This window comes from Oncorhynchus tshawytscha, linkage group LG22, assembly GCF_018296145.1.
Source record: "Oncorhynchus tshawytscha isolate Ot180627B linkage group LG22, Otsh_v2.0, whole genome shotgun sequence".
In the NCBI taxonomy this organism is placed as follows: Eukaryota; Metazoa; Chordata; class Actinopteri; order Salmoniformes; family Salmonidae; genus Oncorhynchus; species Oncorhynchus tshawytscha.
The window spans coordinates 24,005,677-24,026,602 of NC_056450.1; the positions used below are offsets into that span (position 1 = coordinate 24,005,677).

Sequence of the window (20,926 nt, forward strand, 5' to 3'; positions counted from 1 at the left end):
AAACAAGACTGAATTGAATACAGTCATGATGCATGTTATAGATTCAATCAAAAGTAGAATAGAACTGATGATAAAAGGTTAAAAGTAGTGAAGTAACAGTATAGGGCACTGTATGAGGAGATGAAGAACTGTCTAAGGACAGTGGACATGACTCAAAGACAGGTCTAAAGGCAGGTGAATGAGATGTGGTTTTATCTGGTGTATGTTTGTCCTTGCCATTGTAATTGTGTGTAAGGACAGGCCTCTTGCTGTCTGCACCAAAACAACTTTATTTTGCAGAGCTCCTCTTCTGAAAGTAGAAACCCATGTTTGATGTACATAATACATGAAAACTAGGGCACTGAAGTGAAAATGTAATACTGTACAGTCTGCCTCTGTTGTGGAACACTAGGAAGGACCCCAAAACAATACCATTTTTTGATTGTTGTTTTCTTTAGCAAAAGAAAATATTCATGTAGAAACAAGCAATGTTTTGCATTTGGATATTTTTCCATCACCCTTTACCTTAAAGCTAAAAATGGTAAATAAACACTCACCCTTCAAAATGTTGTTTGCAGAAGTCACTAATGAAACAAAACCTAATTGAAAAGGATTTAAGTTCTGGCAATACGCACACTATATCAAGTGTACAATTTGTGTCTTTGATTCTAATAAAATACTTTTAAAAATCCATAAACATTTCATATATTTATCTTTCTTTTGGTATATGGATCCAAAAATAAGCATTTAAATCATAAAGGAGAGTTGGGGGAGAGAAATTAAAATCCAAATCTACGAATGGTTGTCCTCCTTCCCTGGAGAGATGGGGGAAACTGGCCCAGCTATACAGCGCAGTAGAACACCGACTTTAGCTCATTATACACGTACAGTCGTGATCAAGGCACAGGGATCTTCTATTTTTTCAATAAAGTTGTACAAAATAATACATTTTACAGTCTGTACAAGAATAATAGTTCAGCAGTAAAGTAAAGACAGACATACAAATAGCCTTGGAAGGAGGGGGTGGAGGGGGGGGTTGACCACATGAGTAAAGAATAGAATCCCATATCATTATCTTCTTCCTCTTTTTTTTATATATATTTTTTTAAATTTCAGGATTACTTTTTTCTTTAAAAATAAAACAAAGAGCATTGCCAGTAAAGTAACAGTGCAGGGTATGAGGTGAGGTTAAGAGAGTGGACAGGGAGGAGGGGTGATGAAAGAGAGAGGGGGGCACAATGGCACAAAAGTTTACACAGACAAAACAACTGGAACAGAAACAGGGCTGATCGGACTTTTCTTGACTTATATGGTACTGTATATGTTTTTTGCACTCCGTTGAGTTCTGTGAACGTTGGCCTTTTTCCTCCCGCTGCTGTACAAACAAGGCAAAGTCATGTGACAATCCTGTGAGCGTCATGGTGTCCAAGCTCCACCAAATTGACATAGATATTCCCCTCCCCCCATGCCCTGCCCACCACGATGCTTCTCTGGTTTATTGTCAGTCATCAATGTTGCTCCTAGTAGGTATCTTGGCTGTGAAGTCATTGAAAGCACTGAGCCAGTCAATCTGTGGCTGCAGACAGTAAGCAGCTCACCCAGTCCAGGACCATGTAGTCGAGTAAAAGCGTGTTCTTTTTCAGAACAGCAAGCAGTTGTCGGAGGGTAAATTTGAGAGCAAGTGTGTCTAAGTGTGTGTGTCTCAAAATATAAACTAATGGTGTGAAAAAGAGAGAGTTCGGTGTTATGTCAGCGTGTATACGCTTGTGTGTGTGGTGAAATGGGTTCGAGTCCTGAGCACAGTGCTAAAGTGCAGCTGATCTGGCTTGGATCTATTCTGTGTTTTGCAGTATTTCAATAGTCTTTCCAGGTTACTCTGTAGCTCATATCTAGTTTGACTTCAGGAGTCCCCAAGAGTACACAGAGTTAGGAGCAGGTCGACAGGGGTGGGTTTCAGGGGGGTCAGGGAGAGACCGGAGGTGGAGGTTCAGAGTCTGTGTTGCAGTCCCCTCCCATCACAAGAGCTCGTACTGCCGAAGGTGCATCCTCTGAATGATGTCCCGACAGTCGTTGAAGACCCGACGGATGTTTTCCGTGTCGACGGCGCAGGTAAAATGGGGGTAACAATAGTGCCTGCCGTCTCCACTGGCTGTGCTGATCCTCTGAAATCACACAGTGAAACACAGATACTACAACCATCAGGACATCATCCACATGAAGACAATGCTAACATCCAATACAAGCAAGTCATCTCATTTGGCATCTTTGGTTTTGATTGGATCCTATTTTGTAATCAATACCATAAGATTCTATATAACATTAGCAGGGGAAACATTGTATTTCTGCACTTACCAGGAACTCATCTCGTATGAAGTACTTTGCCCTCGTGACGCGTGGATCCTCCCCTGGTTCTGGTGTTGCTATAGAATAGTAAGTGACTGATGAGTGTTATGATTCGATTCTAGTACACCATCACACATTTTCAGTGTCATTAATCGCTATGATGATTACTTATCAGCCACAGGAAAGAACATTCAAGAGCCATCTACCGTGGTAAAAAGCAGAAGCACTGTGTGCGCGTGTGTGTATCGCCATGTGTGTGTTTATGTGTGCGCACCCTGTGTGTGTGTACAGTAAACATCCAGTCAAGTGTAACAACTTCTCACCATCATCCGGTGTGGTGTAGCGTGCAAACTCTGGGAAGTACTCTTCAATTTTTGATTTCCCAGCCAACACCTTCTCTGCTAGCAGGTCCTGTTTGTTGAGGAATAGGATGACAGAAATGGTCCGCAGCCACCTAAAAATAAACCCACACACAGAGGCTGGCTAAATACACTGATAACAGGCTAAATACACTGGTAACAACAGGCTAAATAAACGGGTAACAACAGGCTAAATACACTGGTAACAAGCAGTCAGTGGTCATTTACAGCTAGCAAATTGTACATTATTATGATGAGAGTATTTCAATAAAACAGAGGAATAGAATAAAACTCCATTGATTCCATAAATATTTGAGGGGAGAGGGTGTTATGGGTTGTGCTCGTGTCACCTGTTGTTCCAGATGTTCTTGAATAGATTTAGAGCCTCCTGCAAACGGTTGGTCTGATTGTCCTCCCGGATCACCATGTTGTAGCTGCTACTGGCCACCACGAAAATAATGGCTGTTACATCTGTGAGGAAGACAGAGGGAGGAGGGACTCAGACAACCTGGTTTTGTTAAGCGAAATCAATGGCACAGTCAAAAGGCAATTAGCTTTAAGGCTAAAACACACAGTAATGGCAGAAAAAGCAAAAAGGTGATAAAGTACAGGAAACCTGTAGTGGAACAGGGCTACAGACTATGGAGGACCCGCCTAGAACCCCCAAAAAAGTATCAATGAGAATGAATTGTGTTTGTGAGTGATTCTCTATTGGGTTGGCCAGATAAAATGGCAACACAAATGTTACCGTTAAAGCACTGGATCCATTTCCGACGTTCATCCCTTTGACCACCAACGTCAAACATGCTGTGGAAGAGATGTCAGTGCGATAAATATACCACACGCTACGACCTTGTGGCATGGTAATGAATCACATGCAAGTTGCACTGTATGGACTCATACACGTCTAAAGGACTGAGTTGAAGGTTGATCTTCAGGTATAGTACTAATAACCAAATCGGAAGATAATCCTGGGTTATACTCACTGAAAATTGACTTTGTCCACCTGAAATCTGGTCTCAAAGATCCCAGAGGTGAGCACTCTGCATCTCAGTAGGTCCTGAGAGAAAGACGGGAGTCATTCATCTGTGTTATATTTCATCAATATTATGAAAGGAAGTTGATGGAGGACAGTAGGGATGTGTATCAAATGGAGGACGTTGGCCAAAAGTAGTTCACTATAGAGGGGATAGGGTGCCATTTGAAATGTATCCCTGGGCCTCTGATGATGGTGGCATTGAGACCATGGAAAGTCACCTGATCAGTGGGAGTGTAGTCACTCCGTTTCACAATGTCAATCTTGTCTAGAAAGCTGAGGAGAGAAAAAAAAAAAGATTTAGAAGGATGACCAGGACAGGACAAAATGGCTGAATTCAGTCAGCAGGGGCAGTGAAAAAGCATGATGGTGAGCTTGTCTTGTTTTGTGGACAGGTAGAGACCACTGAGCTCAATAGAATGATATACCCCTGTGTGTCGCCAACTGTTTTATAGCAGGGAGGGACTGACCTGTGGTAAGCCATCGCTACTTGCTCTTTGGAGGACGACTTAGTTTCTTTCTAAGACTTGAGAAGTGACTCAGTCAGTGTCAGCTAACTAAATGAGCAGCCAGTTAGTAACATCCCAGGGACCAGTGTCCGTCCAGGAACAAGGTGATTGAGAGAAACACCAACATAGACATCATTGGTACAGACACTTAGAGCTGAGAGGAATAGCAATCGTTCTGGAGTCATACTGACTTTGAGACTAATGTCCAATTCCATGACATACACGGAGTATACCAAACATTAGGAACACCTTTCCTAATATTGAGTTGCACCCATGCTGACTCCAATATTTCCCAAAGTTGTGGGAAGCATTTGGCTGGATATCCTTTGTGTTGTGGACCATTCTTGATACACACAGAAAACTGTTGAGTGTGGAAAAACTCACACATACAGAATCCAAGTCTCAATTGTCTCAAGGTTTTAAAAAAATCCTTATTTAACCTGTCTCCTCCCCGTCATCTACACTGATTGAAGTGGATTTAACAAGTCACATCAATAATGGATCATAGGTTTCATGTGGATTCCCCTGGTCAGTCTGTCATGGAAAGAGCAGGTGTTCCTGTCTTAGTGTAGTTTACAACTGTTTTACTTGGGTTTAAACAGTACCTACAGAGTGTCTAATACAACTGAACGCCACAAACTGTACCAACAGTGTGTGACAGCTGAATGCCGGTCTCCCAAGCATACTGAACACAGAGGAATGCCGAGCCTCTGGATAACGAGGAATGTAACACAGAGGGGTGAAATGTGACAGGTCTAAGTACAGGTAAGACATGGCAGGAATGAGTCGGCACTCACTGGGAGAGACAGACAAAGGGACTAGGAGAAACACAGAGATTATGTGAGTGTGTATGCGCTCATGTGCATTTACCATTCTTTGTTATGGCAACAAAGATGGCCAGAGATAACTATGTAGACTTCAGAAGAACACAGGTGGGGAGATGAACTCTTACTCTTTCCTACACGTTACTGAAGAATGTTGTAAAAGTTAGAACTGTCAACTCTCCTTTCACAAGGGTTCACACTCACAAACCTGACCTAGCCCATCAGCCTGAACCCAAACAGACATATACACATCTCTAAATTAGTCTCTGGCACTGGGAGATTGAATGAGTGTATTAGTGAGTGGGAAGGATAGAGAGAGAGTGGGAGGGTGATAGAGATTAAGGTAGGAAAGGCGTAGAGAGAGATGGAAGAAAGAGAGGGAGGGTGATAGGTAGGAAGGAAATGGTGAGAAAGACAGAAAGTGTGTGCATGTGTGTGTGAAAGAGAGAGAGAGGGGGAGAGAGAAAGAGTAGTCTGACATTACAGAGCAGATTCAAAAATAGCTCCCTAGTGCCCTGGCCTCCAGCATGGTTACCATGGAGACAGAACCACAGGCTCTATAAATAGACTATCAGCTCAAAATCTTGTGTGACTGGAGTAGGGCCTGAGAGGGGAGAAAGAAAAAGAGGGAGAGAACCAGAGAAAAAAATGAGGGAGCAAGAGATTGAGAAAGATGGACTGGGAGAGAGGAAGTGGGAGGGAGAGAGCAGGAGAGAGGCATTGAGAGAGGGAGTGGGAAAGAGTGAGAGAGAGGGAGGGAACAAAAGACTGGACCATCTGAACCACCTGAAGGGGTTGTCCTAGACTGTTAAGTAACACAATCAAATAAACAGCCCTCTTCAAACATTAGCACAATATGAATTTTTTATACAATCAGCTCAAATCAAATACCACTATAACAGACTTAACTCTGAGGCTCCAGTCACTGTGGTTTACTTCCCCCTCCTCCCCTGTTCCCCTCCACCCATCCAACCGCTGGTGAAATCTCTGTCTCTCCCTTTTTATGACTCAGGACCTACCATTTTTGGTCCCCGTTGCTGCAAATATCCTACATCACAGATGCGGAGCCACACAACAGTTGGAAAAGAAAGCAGAGGAAGAGAAGGAGAGGAAGAGAACGTGTGTGAGAGAGTACGAGGGACAGCGTGCCAGAGAGATAGAAAGAGAGCAAGAGAAAGAAAGTGAGGAGAGAGAGCGAGAGAGTGAAAGGAGACACATAGCCAGAGGTGGCAGTGTTGATGCAGAAAGCTCTGGTGATGTCATACTGTTGTGTGTGTGCACAGACACGATGAGGAGCTGCGGAGGAAGAGCATGAGCTCAAGATGACTTCCATGACACAGAGCTCCGCTACCACACATCATTTTCAGGCAGAATACTTGCCTGTTATCTTGCCATTGAAAATTAGAACTGGTCTCTCTAGGAAATTGCTTTTTACAATAAAGTTTTGATGCGATTAAATACATTTTAGATTTGGGGTTTACAAACTTTAGCTGGTATTTTATCCGCCTGCTAAATCTGAGCATGTCAGCCTTGAACTACAGTCCCATGTGTGCCCCTAATCGTTGGCTTAGAGTGTTTGTTTTCAACAACACAGGCCTGTACAAGGGCACTGTAGCTATTCAAGACAGTTGGTCCCCTCTCGGCAGTGCAGTGCAGTGCATACTTACTACTGCGCACAGTCAATCAGCTGGTACTCATTGGATCTCTCAAAACACGCCCTCACGCCCTCATCCTGCCAGAGAGTCTTTGCATTTTCATAAAACTCCTGAGAGAGAGAGAGTGAATGAAAGAAGAGGGGCAGTGGAAGAGAGAAAGAGGACGCAATTAATTCACATGGTACAATAACAATACATCGACTAAATTAAAGCTAGTAGAAAAGGAGGACACTGTCCAGCATCCATGTCATGATTGAGGGCACTGATGTGCCACATCTTTTTTTACATTCCAATGGGGCAGCACACCTATTAGGGATCTAGCATTTATTGACAGGAGTGGATTTCCACAGGTTCTGTGGCCAGTGAGGGTAACTACCAAGGGGAGTTTCAATATAAGAAAAACAAAGTGGCATGGTCAGGCTGATGAAATTAAAGAATGTGCCTTTAAATATGAAAAAAAAACAACGAAAAAACAAGGCATGTTTTTACAACCTTTTCAACATTTCCATTAATGAGGAGAAATAAAGATGACATATGGTCGACAGGCTAGGGAGGGTCAGTTGACTCATAATCACGTCAAAATCTCATAACATTGAATGAATCATATTTCATTACATTCATTTAGCAAACAAAAGCTGTGCGGGTGTAATGATTCCAGTCAACTGGCATATCTAAAGGCCAATCTGTTACTTCCTTGTTTGATATCTGTTGCATAAAGTGGGAATGTCCACATAGCTTATTAAAAGGACCAGAGTGACCACCCCATGGACAACATTCAAAGGGCTAAAAAAGCACATAGAAAGGCAGATATACTCATCATCTCCCTCAATCGCCTTCCATTTGGACCATGGAACAAGAAACCCTGTCATGTATAAAACAACATCTTCTGGACAACTGGACCATTGTGGAACAATGCATCTGCACACACTTGCATTACATTTAGGTTTGCTGTCCTATATATATCTGTCCCACCGTTCGGCTGGCTTGGGTTACTTGAAGAGTTATAAAAATCCCTGCATCCACTCCATAAAAGAGCACTCATCATGTGTCTTAGTAACAGAGTCCTCCTTTATCATCAGTCATGCGCTTAAGAAAAAAAATAAAAACGCCTCTCTAGGAACTGCTCATTGCATTACAGCAGCCGACCCAGAATCCTTTGGGGCTACAATTCAATGCTAGATTGTTTCTCTCTGCTCACCGGCTTGTCTGATCTTAGTTTTTTCCATAATCATTTCCATTTCATCCTTTGGTATGGCCTTTTTTCAAATACACAAAGGCTTGTGTTGTTTTGCTAAGCATATCACAGGGAGTTTGATCTTGCTTTAAGTATTTTTTTTTTTAAAGCAACTGGTTGCCTTTTCCTGGTTAATAAACAACCATCTATTACGTTCTGCACATGATCATGTGCTATGTAAAATGCATCTGAATGGGAATGTCCCCTCTGGCATTCTAACTATGATCAACTCCACTACAAAAGCATCATGTAGCCAGAGACAGGATAAGGAAGTGAGGAGCCGGGTAGCTTTGAATTTGAGAAAATTTACATTTTAGTGGCGTTAAGAATAACAACCCATAAAGCAGAGGTCGGCAACGGGCCGAAACCATTCTAATCAGTCGATTAATCAGCAGTCTGAAAACAAATCCCATACCACAACAACGCATTTAAACATGAATTGAACAGCCCAGACCATAGATATCCATACAAACGTCCCCCACCGTCTGTTTTTTCTATCTGTACTCTGAGATTAGGTGACCAGTAGAACCGGTTCCCCCTCAGCCCTGGGGGGTGCCAGAGAGGAAGCAGGGAGAGAGAGGGAGGGAGGCTTTGCCAACAGTATTACACTGTCTGACCTTCGAGTCATTCAACTCTCCTCCATTAGGAACGAAATCGCAGACATTCAAACACCACAGAGCAAGACTGCAGTCAATCATATCCCTTTCACATGTAGGCCTACACACCCAAACTCAGAGAGAGAGATGTTATGGCAGGTGTGCTAGGCCCAGAAAAAGGACATGGCATTCTTCAATGACAGTCAATCACGCAATGATAGAGAAGCAACTGTTCAACTGTAATAGTTAATATTCTTTCAGCCAAAGACTCATAAGGGGATCTAAATTAAAGCATAACAACAGCTAAAAATATGTTTTCATTTTGTTGAGTGACAACATGTCATCTGTTCTAGAGATAAGTAAAATTATCTCTAGGACACTATGGGCCCTATTCAATAAAAAAAACATTAACAAGGTTTTTGTGATCAATATAAAACAAAGTTATTGGATGCACTTATAAATCCATTATAGATTCAATGGATTATGTTTATCCAGAAACTTGGTACCTGCTTAGCTTGAATAGAGTCCTATGTCCCTCCCAGCCAAGTCCTAACAGCCTGACAACTACCAGCAAGCACCCTGTTGTTCAGATGGGCATCCCAGTGTGACACAGAAACATGTGGGTACCAGAGAGAGGTATTTAGTGGCGTTACAGGCACAATCAGTGTAAACCAGTGGTACTCGGAGACCTCCTGGCCTTCCCTCAGGGTAGTCAATTAGCTAACAGGCTTCGCATCGAGGCCCTACTCGCTAATTTTGCATTTGATTTTACCTTTATTTAACTAGGCAAGTCAGTTAAGAACTATTTTCAATGACGGTCTAGGAACAGTGGGTTAACGGCCTTGTTCAGGAGCAGAACGACAGATTTTTACCTTGTCAGCTCGGGGATTCGATCTGCAACCTTTCGGTTACTTGTCCAACGCTCTAACCACTAGGCTACCTGCCGCCCCATCAATTACTATACTGTACCACAACCCACAGAGATACCAGTACCATGAGGCTTGCACCTGCAACAGAGACTACTGGATGGTCATTCCAAAGGGAACATATACAGTACCAGTCAAAAGTTTGGACACACCTAATCATTCCAGGGTTTTCCTTTATTTTTACTATTTTCTACATTGTAGAACAATAGTGAAGACATCAATACTACGAAATAACACATATGGAATCATGTAGTAACAAAAAAAAAGTGCTAAAAAAAATCTAAATATATTTTATATGACATTCTTCAACGTAGCCACCTCGCCTTGACAGCTTTGCACACTCTTGCATTCTCTCAACCAGCTTCATGAGGTAGTCACCTGGAATGCATTTCAGTTAACAGGTGTGCCTTATTAAAAGTTTGTTTGTGGAATTTCTTTCCTTCTTAATGCGTTTGAGCCAATCAGTTGTGTTATGACAAGGTAGGGGTGGGTGGTATACAGAAGATGGCCCTATTTGGCAAGAACAGCTCAAATAAGCAAAGAGAAACAACAGTCCATCATTACTTAAAGACATGTAGTCAGTCAATCTGGAATATTTCAAGAACTTTGAAAGTCTTCAAGTGCAGTCGCAAAAACCATCAAGCGCTTTGATGAAACTGGCTCTCATGAGGACTGCCACAGGAAAGGAAGACCCAGAGTTACCTCTTGCTGCAGAGGATAAGTTCATTAGAGTTAACTGCACCTCAGATTGCAGCTCAAATAAATGTGTCATATGGAGTTCAAGTAACAGACAAATCTTAACATCAACTGTTCAGAGGAGACTGTATGAATCAGGCCTTCATGGTCAAATTGCTGCAAAGAAACCACTACTAAAAGGACACCAATAATAAGAAGAGACTTGCTTGGGACAAGAAACACGAGAAATGGACGATTAGACCTGTGGAAATCTGTCCTTCGGTCTGAGTCCAAATTTGAGATTTTTGGTTCCAACCATTGTGTCTTTGTGAGACGCAGAGTAGTTGAACGGATGATCTCCACATGTGCGGTTCCCACCGTGAAGCATGGAGGAGGAGGTGTGATGGTGCTTTGCTGGTGACACGGTCAGAGATTTATTTAGAATTCAAGGCACACTTAACCAGCATGTCTACCACAGCATTCTGCAGCGATACACCATTCCCATCTGGTTTGCACTTAGTGGGACTATCATTTGTTTTTCAACAGGACAATGACCAAAAACACACCTCCAGGCTGTGTAATGGCTATTTGACCAAGGAGAATGATGGAGTGCTGTATCAGTGTCACATCTATTCCTGCTCCTCCCCTCCGGCGTTCGACGTCGCTGGTTTACTAACCACCAGTGCTGGGAACCATCATCACGCGCACCTGGTATTCATCATTATGCGCACCTGCGCTTCATCATTAGGCACACGGACTCCATTACTTCACTCATTACATCCCCTTTATCTGGCACTCCCTTAGGTTCTTTCCCCAGGCAGTATTGTTTTCTGTTGTTCATGTCTAGACGCTACTCCTACGTTGTATCATTCCATGTTTCTTGTTAAATTAAATTTACCACCTGCTTCTTGACTTCCAGCATCTACTTTACAATCAGATGACCTGGCCTCCACAATCACCTGACCTCAACCAAATTGAGATGGTTTGGGAAGAGTCAGACCGCAGAGTGAAGGAAAAGCAGCCAACAAGTGCTCAGCATATGTGGGAACTCCTTCAAGACTGTTGGAAATGCATTCCTCATGAAGCTGGTTGAGAGAATGCCAAGAGTTGCAAAGCTGTCATCAAGGCAAAGGGTGGCTACTTTGAAGAATCTAAAATGTATTTTCATTTGTTTAACACTTTTTTGGTTACTACATGATTCCATATATTTTGATGTCTTCAATATTATTCTACAATGTAGAAAATAGTTAAAATAAAGAAAAACTCTTGAATGAGTAGGTGTGTCCAAACTTTTTCCTGGTACTGTACAAATGCTCACTCACACAGGTGTGTACATACATTAGAGTTCAACCGATATATTGGTTCACTAATATTAAATCGGCATATCAGTATCGGCCGATAATTCAACCGATATTAAATAAATATGATGAAAAAAGGGACTCTCATGCTTACCTGAGCACTTGCGGCCATTCTCAGTATGTATCATTAATTTTACAATGTAGGAAATGAACATTTGAAGCATATTTTCTTGACCAATTGCTGTTTTAGATGGCAATTTCTGAGAATTCTGTGTGTAAAAATTTTACTTTTTAATTTCCCTGGCGTAAAACAGTATATTGGCAGATATCTAGTTATCGGTAAGTTTTGTCCCCTCAAATCATATTGATCTGGCTCTAACATACATTAATGCAAAGACAATGTCTATCTATAATGATTTGTGTGTGTGGTAGAAACATTGTCATACTCACAGATGTGAATTCAAAGTCCTTCTGATTGACTAGGTTGAGGACGTATTGGATTCGGTATTGGTTGTGTTGATTGGCGAGCTGAACGGGAGGCGTCAGTGTACTCATAGCTGCTACTATGGTCTAAAGAGCGACACAAACAAACACATTCAATACAAATCAAGTGACAACACAGGATTGTCTTGGGGTATATTATATTCTATGATAAAATATTCATGATTCATGCTTAGCTGTTTAGAATTTTTTTATTCTACATAGTATCTACCTACAGAGACATGAACTACAAAGATTCAAACCGAATACTCACCTCAATAGCTTCTTTAATATTATTCTTGATATCATGAATTTTCTGCTTCTTCTCTCTGCAAATAAACAAAAACCTCAAACTCAATCATCCATGTTGTAATTTTTTATTTTAAAAAAAAATCATTGTCATACACAACAGATATGCTGATGATACAGCAAACAAAAAACAAACATGTATGTAGATAATTGTCCAACAGCTGGCATACATGCACAATTTCCCAATATCATCCCTTCTGAACCTGACAATGTTTATGACTGTGACACATACATCTTCAACTATGTGAAACTCATATCTTTAACAGGTCCCAGTCTCCCAGTGCCTACATTGGACTTTAATGAAAATGCTCTACCTGCCATGATAACTACAAATTAATCAGACGTCAAACATCATCCCACCTTAAAGAGTGGTAACTGAGCTGCAACAACCCATCAGTAGACGACAGTATCAGCTATCAAGTCAAATACAATGGAGTTTAACAAGCAACGGTGGAGTGCGCCAAACTGTAGGCTACGGGAAGCAACAGTGAGTGTCATCCAACTGTCTCCAAATCTTTTTTTCTGATTCAGATGATGCAAAGAGAGATGTATTTTGTAGCGGGAAACATTTCACTAAGTTGAACACTGCCATGGATGTTTAGTTTATCCCAAGAACACAAAATGCATTTAAGTAGAGTAAGAGAGTCAATGTGTGTCAGAGAATGAGGTACATCAATAGAAAGAGAGAGAAATGGAAAGAAAAATAAAGACAGAATAGGAAACAGCCAGCGGGAAGGCTTGTATCCCACACAGACACTGCCTCTAGTTTATTGGCTTGAGGTAGATTGAGAAGGCCCTGTTTACATTTTCAACAAGATAGTCACTTTTTTTTTTTTTTAAATCACATGGTTCTTACAAAGTAGTGTGTGTGCGCACTTGTATGTGACTGTGTGTGTGTGGAGAGAGAATACGCAATAACTATATATGTATACAGTGGGGCAGAAAAGTATTTAGTCAGCCACCAATTGTGCAAGTTCTCCCACTTAAAAATATGAGAGAGGCCTGTAATTGTCATCATAGGTACACTTCAACTATGACAGACAAAATGAGAAGAAAAAAAATCCAGAAAATCACATTGTAGGATTTTTAATGAATTTATTTGCAAATTATGGTGGAAAATAAGTATTTGGTCACCTACAAACAAGCAAGATTTCTGTCTCTCACAGACCTGTAACTTCTTCTTTAAGAGGCTCCTCTGTCCTCCACTCGTTACCTGTATTAATGGCACCTGTTTGAACTTGTTATCCGTATAAAAGACACCTGTCCACAACCTCAAACAGTCACACTCCAAACTCCACTATGGACAAGACCAAAGAGCTGTCAAAGGACACCAGAAACAAAATTGTAGACCTGCACCAGGCTGGGAAGACTGAATCGGCAATAGGTAAGCAGCTTGGTTTGAAGAAATCAACTGTGGGAGCAATTATTAGGAAATGGAAGACATACAAGACCACTGATAATCTCCCTCGATCTTGAGCTCCACGCAAGATCTCACCCCGTGGGGTCAAAATGATCACAAGAATGGTGAGCAAAAATCCCAGAACCACACAGGGGGGACCTAGTGAATGACCTGCAGAGAGCTGGGACCAAAGTAACAAAGCCTACCATCAGTAACACACTACGCCGCCAGGGACTCAAATCGTGCAGTGCCAGACGTGTCCCCCTGCTTAAGCCAGTACATGTCCAGGCCCATCTGAAGTTTGCTATAGAACATTTGGATGATCCAGAAGAAGATTGGGAGAATGTCATATGGTCAGATGAAACCAAAATATAACTTTTTGGTAAAAACTCAACTCGTCATGATTGGAGGACAAAGAATGCTGAGTTGCATCCAAAGAACACCATACCTACTGTGAAGCATAGGGGTGGAAACATCATGCTTTGGGGCTGTTTTTCTGCAAAGGGACCAGGACAACTGATCCGTGTAAAGGAAAGAATGAATGGGGCCAGGTATCGTGAGATTTTGAGTGAAAACCTCCTTCCATCAGCAAGGGCATTGAAGATGAAACATGGCTGGGTCTTTCAGCATGACAATGATCCCAAACACACCGCCCGGGCAACGAAGGAGTGGCTTCGTAAGAAGCATTTCAAGGTTCTGGAGTGGCCTAGCCAGTCTCCAGATCTCAACCCCATAGAAAATCTTTGGAGGGAGTTGAAAGTCCGTGTTGCCCAGCAACCGCCCCAAAACATCACTGCTCTAGAGGAGATCTGCATGGAGGAATGGGCCAAAATACCAGCAACAGTGTGTGAAAACCTTGTGAAGACTGACCTCTGTCATTGCCAACAAAGGGTATATAACAACATATTGAGATAAACTTTTGTTATTGACCAAATACTTATTTCCCACCATAATTTGCAAATACATTTATTAAAAAATCCTACAATGTGATTTTCTGGATTTTTTTCCCTCATTTTGTCTGTCATAGTTGAAGTGTACCTATGATGAAAATTACAGGCCTCTCATATTTTTAAGTGGGAGAACTTGCAATATTGGTGGCTGACTAAATACTTTTTTGCCCCACTGTATATGAAGAAAGCATGTGTGATGATATACATCCTTTCCTAATCTAAGAAGATAAAATATAATTGCTCTAGTGTTTCAAAGGCCTGGAACCTTATCAATGGAAGTTACTAAATGCAAAAACAACATACTTCAGGATTTAGGGAATCTACCAAAAACCTCCAGCAATTCCTTATCTTCCTTTTCCTTGTACAGTATATGTTCCTCCAGGACTGACTAAAAAACATTGAGAAGTCAGACACACTGCCCTGCACTGTATCCATTTGCTAATGCAATCCTTAAGTTTAAGTGATACACAGTACAGTTAAGTTATCACACAGACACAACCAACTAATCAATGAATGTCTGAAATGTCTAGGATGTGACCAAGTGATGAACTGAGCATATTCACACACACAAGATAGAGTGCTGCAGTTGTAAGTGTTGTGGAGTCACACGCAGCTGGGGGCCTTAGCTGCTGATGTGCTTGTCTAACACAAGCCACTCACACCCAACCAGTGCCTGAACCTCCAAAAACCTAACCTCACAAACTGGAGATTAAACCATAACCCACCAATGCACAGATTCCTGGACCAACACCAGATTCAGGCCTAAACCCCCAACCAACCTACTCGCCTGAGCCTAAACCTCCAACAACCAACACACCAGGGCCTTGAAGCACCCGTCACCAACCAACGCACAAGGGCCTTGAAGCACCGATCTCCTAACAACGCCAAACGGCCTTGAAGCACCCGTCACCAACCAACGCACAAGGGCCTTGAAGCGCCGATCTCCTAACAACGCCAAAGGGCCTTGAAGCGCCCGTCACCAACCAACGCACAAGGGCCTTGAAGCACCGATCTCCTAACAACGCCAAACGGCCTTGAAGCACCCGTCACCAAACAATGCACTAGGGCCTTGAAGCACCCGTCACCAAACAATGCACTAGGGCCTTGAAGCACCCGTCACCAAACAATGCACTAGGGCCTTGAAGCACCCGTCACCAAACAATGCACTAGGGCCTTGAAGCACCCGTCACCAAACAATGCACTAGGGCCTTGAAGCACCCGTCACCAAACAATGCACTAGGGCCTTGAAGCACCCGTCACCAAACAATGCACTAGGGCCTTGAAGCACCCGTCACCAAACAATGCACTAGGGCCTTGAAGCACCCGTCACCAAACAATGCACTAGGGCCTTGAAGCACCCGTCACCAAACAATGCACTAGGGCCTTGAAGCACCCGTCACCAAACAATGCACTAGGGCCTTGAAGCACCCGTCACCAAACAATGCACTAGGGCCTTGAAGCACCCGTCACCAAACAATGCACTAGGGCCTTGAAGCACCCGTCACTAAACAATGCTCTAGAGCCTTGAAGCACCAGTCACTAAACAATGCAATAGGGCCTTGAAGCACCCGTCACCAAACAATGCACTAGGGCCTTGAAGCACCCGTCACCAAACAATGCACTAGGGCCTTGAAGCACCCGTCACCAAACAATGCACTAGGGCCTTGAAGCACCCGTCACCAAACAATGCACTAGGGCCTTGAAGCACCCGTCACCAAACAATGCACTAGGGCCTTGAAGCACCCGTCACCAAACAATGCACTAGAGCCTTGAAGCACCCGTCACTAAACAATGCACTAGAGCCTTGAAGCACCCGTCACTAAACAATGCACTAGGGCCTTGAAGCACCCGTCACCAAACAATGCACTAGGACCTTGAAGCACCCGTCACTAAACAATGCACTAGAGCCTTGAAGCACCCGTCACCAAACAATGCACTAGAGCCTTGAAGCACCCGTCACCAAACAATGCACTAGGGCCTTGAAGCACCTGTCACAAACCAACGCACCAGGGCCTTGAAGCACCTGTCACCAACCAACGCCACCAGGGCCTTAAAGCACCCTTCACCAACCAACGCACCAGGGCCTTAAAGCACCCTTCACCAACCAACGCACCAGGGCCTTAAAGCACCCTTCACCAACCAACGCACCAGGGCCTTGAACCCCACAGTATTTGTTTCTGAAGGAAGTTTAAATCCTTGTCTTTACATCTGTCCATACAATCAGACTAATAATTCTTAAATCGAAATCTAAGACTTCACAGTAAAAACTAGGCGAGACACCTAGACAGTACATTATAGTGGCTATTGAACTGAGGGATACCATCAATTGTTACTAGCCTCTCATCATGTGCTGTGCACAGGTGAATCTAATGTGTTTTCTACAATTCAGGTATTGCAAGACCAATACAGTTTGGTTCCTTTGAGATTACCCCCCATCACTCTGCTTGTAAAGTCTCAAACCCTGATCTATATTCACAGTTGTAGAGCATAGTCTGGAGAAGGAAACCATACTTACTCTGCATTGAAGCCATTCACATGGAGGATTCGCATCTGTTTCACTATGGTGCTCTTCCCTGACTCACCAGCCCCTGTGGGTGGGGGGGAAGAGATGGTTAAAATTATTTCATAGAGTATAGAGAAATGCCCTACCCTGACAGCCAACAGAGACGGCCTTTTGGAATGTGATGCTCAGAAGTCATCTACAAAAAAAACAATTGTAAAGAGAGACACGTTCAAAGTTATAGTTCAGCACATCAAACCTGTGAAATAAACATTAGGAATTCTAATTGAAATGGGTTATTATGCCACTTGACCGAGGTCTCACTCAGCACCAGTAGAGGCCAGGATTTGGAGGAAGTTGCCCTTAACCTCTGATCTAGGGTCAGATCATAGAGAATGTTAAGAGGCCTCTAGTGGCCAAAAGGCCGTTTTAGCATGGGCAGCGCCATTGAGGGCTTCCACCATTTTAATATGGTCAGCTGGGTGGAACTTCCAACTTCATTGGCTGATTCCTCCTGGTGTCCCAGTTATGTGTAACCAGGTCATCAAGAGGCATCAGTTAATAGTGAAGAAGAAATTGACAACTTCTAAATGGATATAGCTTCAATGGCACTGCCCATGCTGTCAACGACGCCATAATGGCACGGATACAACAATGAGGCCCCTCTCTCTCTCTATGGGTCAGATATAGTTTTATCTTCCAGTTGGTTAAGGTCAGGATTTAAGTTTGATAAACTGATGTGGTAAGGGGCAACTTCTACCTTGAGCTTAAGATCACCGCTGCCCGAGTCAAACAACTTACAATAGTGGGAGGTTTTGTGAATCCACACATACAGTAAGATGTAAATGAATGGGTGCAATATCAACCTGTTGAAATCTACTAATGCAATAGTATTACCAGCTTCACTTATAACCAGGGATGTAATGGTAACACAAAGTAACACGTAAAACCTATCAAGTCTGATTTATTTTCAATTGGCTAGTTTAGGTGTGTGGACATCCCCATGTGAAAATAACTAAGGAAGTTCTTCATCACAGATCCATTCGAATGCCTGATTCACACTATAGGGACAACCCAAACTGGACTGTGTTGGCTCTGATATTGTCTTTTCACACCATTCTTTCCAGCACAGTTCTCGTGGTGGATGCAGAAGTAGGCTAGCTCAGTACAGCTTGGTTTGAACCCATAGTGTGAATCAAGCATAAAGGTGTCAACAATACACACATGTCATTGTCAAATCAAATAGATGACTGTAATGATGAAAGTGAAAATCTTCTTTCCCATAGCAGTGATCTCAAATGTTACGAGCTTATCATGGTTGGTTCATGGTCAGATGTTTCTCCATCAACACTGTCCAACAAAATTCTTACTCACAAAATAGGCCAACATCTGACAACTTGCCAATGGCACACACAACAAAACGTGTCATATCATATAAAAGTGCAAAGAGCACAGTGCTATATCTAAAGCAGCATTGTAGTAAAGCTTTTGTTATGGTTAAATGTGAGTTCTGTTCCGCTTTCTTTAGTTACCACAACTTCCTCTCCAACAGAAATACCGCTATGTCATTCAATACACTAGGCATCAGGCAAATTCTAATAAAATATAATTAAGAGAGGACATTTTGACTGCTTTTACATGATAACAGTACCATGAGTACAGAAGTGTCAGTGGTAGAAATGTTCACCATTCATTAATTCACACATAGGCCTGTATATTTCAAGGTGGGCCTATGAATTTGAAAGTTGTCAAGCAGCTAGTAGTTCTGAAAACAAACCCACAACACACATGCAGAGCCTCAACACCCATGTTTGATATAGATTAGGCCTGAGCTGTTACAATCACACAGGCTCAAGACTAAATGTATCAAATGTGAAGAAACAATAACAATGTAGCAATAAGTAGACTTCAATTATGTTAGAGAATCAAGTCTAACTGATACCCAACTTAAACATCATACCAGCAACCATGTCACATATGAAAAAGTTAAATGAGACTAGAGTGTAAGAGGAAGGCCTACAGAGACAACAATATCCTATATCACAACATCAAATAGTGTGCCATATAGGAATAGAAACAATGTTGCCAATGAGGCCTTGCCTGCAACACATCAGATTTCCTTCAACAAACTTACCCAAAAGTAGTAGCCTGTGAGTTGCTCTATATATCTGTTTGTCCTTCTGAAGTTGTTTCTCTATCTTTTTGTTTGCTTCTCTTTGTGACTTCTCCTCATTTCGCTGATCTTCAGTCTTGCTGTTGCCCAAACAACCCATCTTCCCGCAAGAAATAGGGTCCAGGGGAGGGGGAATGTGAAAAAATAAATAAACAAACTACTCTAGATCCCTCTGTTGACCCACGGAATTGAGAATAATATTAACGACATGTATACAGTCTTGTTGTTTAGTGTTACGTCGAACTAATCCGTTTTAAAACGTTGTCCTACCGCGCTTGTAATTATGTGTACATAATGCGTATTTTCAGTAGATCTTGCTGTCAGAGGGTAGGAGACTGTTGATGACGACACCCAGGCCGCCCTCTCACTTGGTCAATTCTGTTAGGGTTTTCCTTCTTCACATATAGTTTTTATATACCGATATTGATGACCATCCACAGATGTTAAGGTTGATTGAGGCTTTTACCTCTTTCACATTCAACTGAGGAGGGGATAAATAGCTTATTTTCATCTCACGAACAGCCCGGGTCTCACGTCTCACTGTTGCCTGTGACAGGGACCCAAACTCGGCATGACACAGAAACTCGGCTGTACAATGACATGGATCTTTTTGGCAAAAGTTATAATAAACATATTTTGGGGAAAGGCGTATTTTCTGTGTATTTCCTTAAAACGGCATTTCTCTACGCATAGCCTATAGATAAACTAGATAAATAAAACTATATTAAGGCTACACTTAACGAACTACATGTGTAATATTTCCATTGCTTCCGTCTTCATTCAACTCCTTTTATATCCATAAGATGATCCTCGATCTAAACTGTGAGTCCGATTTTCAGTTTAGATCCCCGAAATAATAGAAATTTCCTGATTTTTCCCGTTTCTGTGATGGCTGTTCTTTGCTGTTTTTTTCTCAATCCAAAGGGCCTTCTCTGTCTTTTCTTTTGTTGCTGAAATGTGTACCCCTACTCACATCAGCAAGGTTCCTAATAGCGCTTTGATAGTCCCCAACACATTCTTAAAAGGGGTTCTGATTCTTCTAAACATGAAGAAAATACAAAAATCCTTCGAATGTTTCCAGTTTCTTGCATATTTCTTTTGAATTCGAATGGTAGGTAGAGCTTACATGTGCATATACATCCATAAATATAACGCGGATTGTAATAACACATTCCACTATGACGGCAGTTCCCTCCTGGGCTGGTCGTGGAGATTAAACACGGGAATAACCAATTATTGAAGGTATTATTTTCCCCTTTTTCTCCGGGAATAGCACATTGAGATAGACAGAGCAGAATAGATGGGGAGGGGCAAACAGCGCACATTGAACTCTGGGAAGGACCAGAGCTTCATCACATGATTGTACAGAACGTCAGCATGGTGAAATTCTGCGGAGAAAACGGCGCCCTCTTCAATGAAAGGGTAGATTGGGACCCTCAGCACGGGCCACTCGAATAACTGGGGCCCTTTCCATTTCCCGATGTTTTGACGCGCAGTGGCACTATATTACCCAATTGATTTTAGAATATATGTTCCCAGTGTTTATTATTATTATTATTATTATTTTTTAAATCATCTCATGGGCAAACAGGTTCATTTATGCTCCAGAGACATAGGACTTTAGCCTAGCCTAGTTGAGGTTGGTAGTCATTTTTGGTACTGAGTAGACAGGGGTGTTTTT

General features: G+C 42.3%; 1 protein-coding gene across 2 annotated transcripts; it reads right to left on the reverse strand.

Moving 5' to 3' along the window:
- Positions 1-249: 249 nt before the first annotated feature.
- On the reverse strand, positions 250-20,563 carry LOC112222134 (guanine nucleotide-binding protein G(s) subunit alpha). Of its 2 annotated transcripts, XM_024384769.2 has the most exons (12): positions 19,207-20,563; positions 17,088-17,160; positions 12,189-12,243; positions 11,885-12,004; positions 6,718-6,815; positions 3,939-3,993; positions 3,668-3,741; positions 3,430-3,488; positions 3,032-3,152; positions 2,646-2,776; positions 2,332-2,399; positions 250-2,141 (listed from the first exon to the last, which is right to left on the reverse strand). In XM_024384769.2, exons 1-12 carry the CDS (start codon positions 19,343-19,345, stop codon positions 1,995-1,997), a joined length of 1,140 nt encoding a protein of 379 aa, XP_024240537.1. In that variant the 5' UTR covers positions 19,346-20,563; the 3' UTR covers positions 250-1,994. The 2 variants fall into 2 exon arrangements, with proteins under 2 accessions (XP_024240537.1, XP_042159897.1); XM_042303963.1 differs by lacking the exons at positions 6,718-6,815; positions 11,885-12,004; positions 12,189-12,243; positions 17,088-17,160; positions 19,207-20,563 and adding an exon at positions 6,070-6,683.
- Between the last annotated feature and the right edge of the window lie 363 nt (positions 20,564-20,926).